This window comes from Macadamia integrifolia, chromosome 5, assembly GCF_013358625.1.
Source record: "Macadamia integrifolia cultivar HAES 741 chromosome 5, SCU_Mint_v3, whole genome shotgun sequence".
Lineage (NCBI taxonomy): Eukaryota > Viridiplantae > Streptophyta > Magnoliopsida > Proteales > Proteaceae > Macadamia > Macadamia integrifolia.
This window is the reverse complement of record NC_056561.1, coordinates 46,717,583-46,724,143: the sequence shown is the minus strand read 5'-3', so window position 1 is coordinate 46,724,143 and position 6,561 is coordinate 46,717,583. Positions and strand designations below refer to the sequence as shown.

Sequence of the window (6,561 nt, the reverse complement as noted above, 5' to 3'; positions counted from 1 at the left end):
CCCCCCCCCCCAAATAAAAGAAGCGGAAAATATGAGAGGAAAAGAAAAAATATAACTTTGCATGTTAGTTTCCCTTTATGGTTGCCAAGTTAGACACAGTACATGTCATGACACCAAAACAAAAGCCTGCATTTCAGTTCCCTAAACATAATCCTAAAAAAGTTACTTTCAGGATTCAGGAAAATGAGGGAACAAGAACACAGATCTCAGTCCTAATACCAACACACTCATAAGACCAGTATAGTTGACAGTTGACACTCGATCACCAATACCACATAATATAGTTAGTAATGCATCACACCATCTAAGAAAAAGAAAACACACATAAAATGAGTTGAGATCCAATGATCCAATCAGATCTATGCCTGCAAGTAGATCACCCACAATAGTGCTATCACCTATGGGTTCTCATCCGGCATATGCCTCTTTTCTAAGGCCATGCCACTTATAGCCCACCATGACAATCAGTCACTATGAGATCCTTAGAATTACTAAATCAATCAGTTAAGGAGGAAATCAGCACTTACAATCCGACCAAATTCATCTGTCCTCTCAATACGTATTTCCTTATGTCCGTCATTGTCGTAGATGCCAACAAGTTTGCTCTTTTTCTTGTCCATGTTTCTGCCACCCAAGTCGACAGTCTCCTTTAGCGTTCCTCGTTCCTTAAGTAGCTTCAGTGCTCCTGATAATCCTTTACCAACCGGAGCTTCATGGATGGTCTCATCTGGAACTATTTCTTCTTTCTCTTCATTAATGAGGTCCTCATCTTTATCATTATCTATGACCTCCATCCAACCACCAGCTTCTTTTTTTTCCTGATCAGAGGATTTTGGAACTTCATCTTCATCCATGAAGACATCTCGATCATCAGGCTTATGGGCTTCTGCAAGCAGAATCAGGGGGAGATGAAATAAATACTCAAAAATTAAATCCAAAAATGCTAAACCCACTAAGTAAATATTACAGTAGCCATAAATCTATATATATATATATATATATATATTAAAAAATAATAATAATAATAGAAAATTCAAGTTTACTATGCTTTTTCCTCAGAAAAAGTTAACAATAAAAGGACTTAAAAGGAAGGTATACATCAACTTATTGGCTCAAAATACATCATTCCAAAATTGTCAACAGAAAAACCGGCAGAGTCCCTCTCCCCCCCCCTCCTTTCTTTCTGGAGGTTGGAGGGAGGGTCAAAAATTCTACCAGGCCAATCTAGAGTATGCCCATAACATGGCAGTGCAAGGAGTGAAAATGGAATCAGATATCAACAAAATGAACACTAAGACCTAAAAATAAGTCGTACTAAACTACAACAAAGATAATGAAACAGTGGAAAACATGCATGGAAATTCATGTACAATAAAATGAGGCCAAAATTATGGAAATTCCCCTAGGACTAAAAAATCCATAAAAATAGGGAATAAGAAGGTAAATCAATAGTGAAAACTCAAAGAAAGCACTGAAGATGTGGATTGAAGTTTAAAAACACGAAACAAAATGAAACCCTAGAGAGGACGATAAAACACTTATTCTAACAGTGAAGATCATTGAAAGAAGGAAAAACAGGATTTTGAAATTGATGGTGCATAAGATGCTGCCATGAACAAGACATGTGAACAATATATGAAGGAAGCTTAGACCTAATCATGAGAAAGTTAGAAACAAACATGAATCTTAAGCTGCATGCATGCATAATGTGATGAAAGACATGAAAAGGGTAAAGAATCATAAACACCACTAATATATAGATGATCATCCTACACAACATTATGCATCAAGGGATCAAAGGCCATGAGAATCATTAGATTAAGAGAGCACTTAAACATGCAACGCAATATGCAAAACCTTACAATAACATGCAAGCTTGATCAAAGAATGCAAAGAAAGAAACGAGACGAGGAGAACATATTTTAGGCTTTAGTATTTGTCTTTGTAAATATAAAGGTTCTAATCTTCTTAAATAGCTGACAAACACGTATCGGGCGCTCCCGAGGTCGAGGTAAGCCAACCCATTATACAGTTGCTGGCCCGGCACCTGATCCCACAGTTGGCATAATAAGGATACAGCCGAAATTAAAATCTGATTTTCTAATCTCATTAAAATTCAGGATCAAACCATTTGTAGAGATAAGGATTTCAAAATTAAACTTCCATCACATGGACTAATAGAATTGAGTGCCACAAGTGCAACACCCCCAAAGGATTGTAGTTTTTCCCCAATACATCAGTAGAGGTACATAGCTGTCACCAATGGCAACATTTGCCAAAAACCCGGTTCAACTCTTGAACCAAGAGAGAGAATACAATTCTTATTAGAGAAACCAGGTATTATTTTTTCCTTCTTTTCAGAATTCTGAAGCGGAGACAACATTCGTAAGTCTATGTTTCTCAAAGAACCAATATCAATGCATCCAGATCGTGATAGAATCTTATTACTTGTTTTTTAATAAAACATGACACGTGTAGGGAGAAGGAGATAACACGAGTTCTCCCCCTCCACTTTTAAAAATAGTGTCCCTCTCCCTCATCATTATCCTCATAAATTATGACATATATTTGAAAAATACACAGACATTTAAGGTTTTGAGAAACCTTCCCACATCCTCATCTCTATTCCCTCAATATATAAAATAATAGATGAATAAATATTAGTTAATCTTATTAACTAATACAATCTTAATTTCAATTACAAATAACTTTAAATTATTCAAATTTTATCTTATATTTAATAATTTTGCTATATGAACAATCCCCTACCGCTAACACTAGGAAAAGGTATGATCCCAATCATAGTTATCAAGGCGTTGTCTAGGCGACACCTAGGCCACAAGGTGATCCAGTTTGGACTAGGGCCTTGGTCGCCTAGGCATCGCCTTGTTGGTGTGGCCGATTTTTTCCCTTTCTCCCTCGCCTTGGGTCATCTTACACCTTGATAGCCTTGATCGCAATGGGAAAATCCACTACAGATGCCTACCGGATAATGTTGACAATTCCCAATTAAAAATTTACCAACATGGATCAAGCCAGATGAATTCTCAAACGAACTCTCTTCTTCTTCATATTTTCTTGAGACAATGTATATGTTTAGGATTAAAAGGAAGGACAAGTATGTAGATATAACTCTTATTCCCTCCAAAATTTCAGTAGTTGACTATCAACTCAACCTCTCCACTTAAAAATATCAAATGCCAAACCTCTAAGCATGGAAATAATAACTGTCACGACCCAGGTTCGTCGAAATTAGAAGTCGTATTCGGGAGGATGTTGAGCAGACACTATCCAGGTTCCTTACCGGGCTCAACTCCGAAATTCAGTCTCGTATGGCACCCCACCTGGTGCGAGACGTTCCACAGGCCTTCAGGATAGCCCTTGTGGTGGAATCCTCCATGAGAACTTATTCTCAGAGGAAGAGCTTCCAAGCTGGGGAGTCCCAATTTAGAAAACCACCCCAAGGCTCAACTGGATTCCCAAAACCCCCTGCTGCACCACAGCGTCAATTTGACAACAAGGGTAAAGGAATTTTGGGAGAAGCACCCAAGAGTAGCGGGCAACAACAGTGCTTCAAGTGTCGTGGGTTTGGTCACTTCTCCAGAGAGTGTCCCAATAGGAATCTTTATGTAGGAGAGCAGACCCCTGAGGAAAGTGACCAAGAGGGTTTTCAGGACCATGAGTATGAGGACCATAGGCCAGATGAGACCATATCTGATGAGAACACTGAGGAGGCCGGTGACCTCAAGCTCGGCATTGTGCATTGCATGGTCTCACAACCTAAGAATAGCGACGATTGGCGGCGAACTAATATTTTCATCACCTACACATGTCATCAGGGCAAGAACTGCCGCGTCGCCATAGACAGCGGGAGTTGCATGACTGTGGTCGCCAAGAGCGTTGTTGCTCGAATGGGCCTCAAACCTGAACCCCACCCCAAGCCTTACAAGGTTGTCTGGGTTGATCAGTCCACCATTTCCGTAAATCTGAGGTGTCTAGTTCCCCTACACTTTGCAGGATATGAGGATCGAGTGTGGTGTGATGTCCTAGAGATGGATGTTGCCCACATCATTCTAGGTAGGCCTTGGTTATATGACCGGGATGTCACCAATTACAGGAAGTCTAACACCTATGTCTTTGAGTTCAAAGGGAAGAAGATCAGACTGACACCCAGTCCCCTTAGGGAAGTTAGGGTTCTAGAACACAAGGAAAGTACATCCAAACACGCCCCCACCAAAACACTCAACATTTTAAATCAACAATTTGAAGGAGAGTGTCACGAGTCAGGGGTGATTTATGCTCTAGTTGCCATACAGAGTAATACAGATAGGTCACGCTAATTCACTGAGGCTCCTAGAGAAGTGCAACCTTTGTTGAGGAAATTCGAGAGGCTATTCCCTGAGGAACTACCTGATGAGTTACCGCCTATGCGTGACATCCAGCACGCTATTGACTTGGTTCCAGGATCCTCTCTCCCGAACTTACCCCATTACCGAATGAATCCCAAAGAACACGCCGAACTCAAACGGCAAGTAGATGAACTGTTGCAAAAGGGATTCATTAAGGAAAGCCTTAGCCCGTGTGTTGTACCTGCCTTGCTCACGCCAGAGAAAGATGGCACCTGGCGTATGTGTGTTGATAGTAGGGCCATCAATAAGATCACCATCAAGTATAGGTTCCTTATCCCTAGGCTTGATGACATGTTGGATATGATGGCCAACTCTTTGATCTTTTCGAAGATTGATCTCAAGAGCGGGTACCACCAGATTAAGGTCAGGCCGGGAGATGAGTGGAAGACAGCCTTCAAGACGAAGGATGGCCTCTTTGAGTGGTTAATCATGCCTTTTGGCTTGTCAAATGCACCTAACATTTTCATGAGGGTAATGAATCAAGTGCTTCAACCATTCATTGGCAAGTTCCTTGTGGTTTACTTCGATGACATCCTCATCTATAGTAAGACCCCGTCTTCCCACTTGGATCACTTACAGAAGGTTTTTCATGTGCTCTCACAAGAGAAACTCTTTGTCAACCTCAAGAAGTACACCTTCATAAGTGATCAAGTCATCTTCCTGGGATTTGTTGTGTCAGCTCAGGGAGTATCTGCTGACCCTGAGAAGGTGAGGGCGATTGTAGAGTGGCCTGAGCCAACTAACATTCATGAGGTACGAAGCTTCCATGGTTTAGCCACTTTCTACAGAAGGTTCATCTACCGGTTTAGTTCCATTATGCCTCCTATCACCGATTGCATGAAAAAGGAGTTTCAATGGACTAAGAGTGCTACGAAGGCCTTTAATGAGATTAAAAAGCTTATGACTGAAGCTCCAGTCCTGCACCTCCCAGATTTCTCTAAGGTCTTCGAAGTTAACTGTGATGCATCTGGTATTAGGATAGGTGGTGTCCTAGGACAAGAGGGCCACCCTGTTGCCTATTTTAGTGAGAAGCTTAATGAAGCTAGGCAACGATATTCTACATACGACAAGGAATTCTATGCGGTTGTTCAATCATTGCGCTATTGGCGACATTACCTTTTACCGCAAGAATTCGTACTATTCTCTGACCACCAAGCTCTAAGGTACCTTAGTGCCCAAAAGAAACTCAATCAGAGGCATGCCAAGTGGGTTGAGTTCCTCCAAGAGTACACTTTTGTACTCAAGCACAGGCCTGGTGTCGAGAATACTGCTGCAAATGGACTGAGCCGAGTGAACATGTTCCTCAGTCGCACCAATGCTAAGAGTCGGGCTAGTGTGCTACTCCAAGCAATAAGTGTAGAGGTTGTAGGGTTCGAGCGAGTCAAGGACCAATACCCCACCTGTCCTGATTTTAATGAGCCGTTCACTTCCTTGAGTGAAGGCAACCCAGTCAACCGCTCGGACTACCTACTTAGGGAGGGCTTTCTTTTTAAAGGAAGCAAGTTGTGCATTCCCAAGACTTCACTCCGAGATTTCATGATCTGGGAATTGCATGCTGGGGGAGTCGCTGGCCACTTCGGTCGAGATAAGACCATCACTCTCGTTGAGGACCAATTCTTTTGGCCAAGACTAAAGATGGATGTTACTAGAGTTGTGGGTCAGTGTAGGACATGCCAGACCGCCAACCAACAAAAGCAAAACTCGGGTTTGTACACTCCCCTACCCGTTCCCCATTCCCCTTGGCAGGACCTTAGCATGGACTTCGTGCTTGGTCTACCAAGAACTTCGAGAGGCCATGATTCTGTTTATGTGGTTGTTGACCGCTTCTCGAAGATGGCCCATTTTATCCCATGCTCCAAGACTTCCGATGCATCCATAGTAACCAAACTTTTCTTTAACGAGGTTGTCAAGTACCATGGGTTACCCCTCACCATAGTGTCCGATAGGGATGTTAAGTTCACTAGTCATTTTTTAAGGACCCTATGGCGGATGATGGGCACGAAACTCCGTTTCTCCTCAGCTTTTCACCCTCAGACCGATGGCCAAACCGAGGTTGTCAATAGGAGCTTAGGGAATTTATTGCGTTGCCTCATAGGAGAACACCTTACCAGTTGGGATCCAGTCCTTAGCCAGGCTGAGTTTGCATATAATA

At 42.1% G+C, this 6,561-nt stretch overlaps 1 protein-coding gene across 1 annotated transcript in view; it reads right to left on the bottom strand.

Annotated features, from left to right (window-relative positions):
* LOC122080314 (SART-1 family protein DOT2-like) overlaps positions 1-805 on the bottom strand; it is a gene marked incomplete at its 5' end in the record, with an annotated part of 10,516 nt that extends 9,711 nt beyond the window's left edge. The window contains 1 exon segment of the mRNA XM_042647265.1: positions 528-805. Coding sequence (XP_042503199.1) covers positions 528-805 — 278 coding nt within the window.
* Between the last annotated feature and the right edge of the window lie 5,756 nt (positions 806-6,561).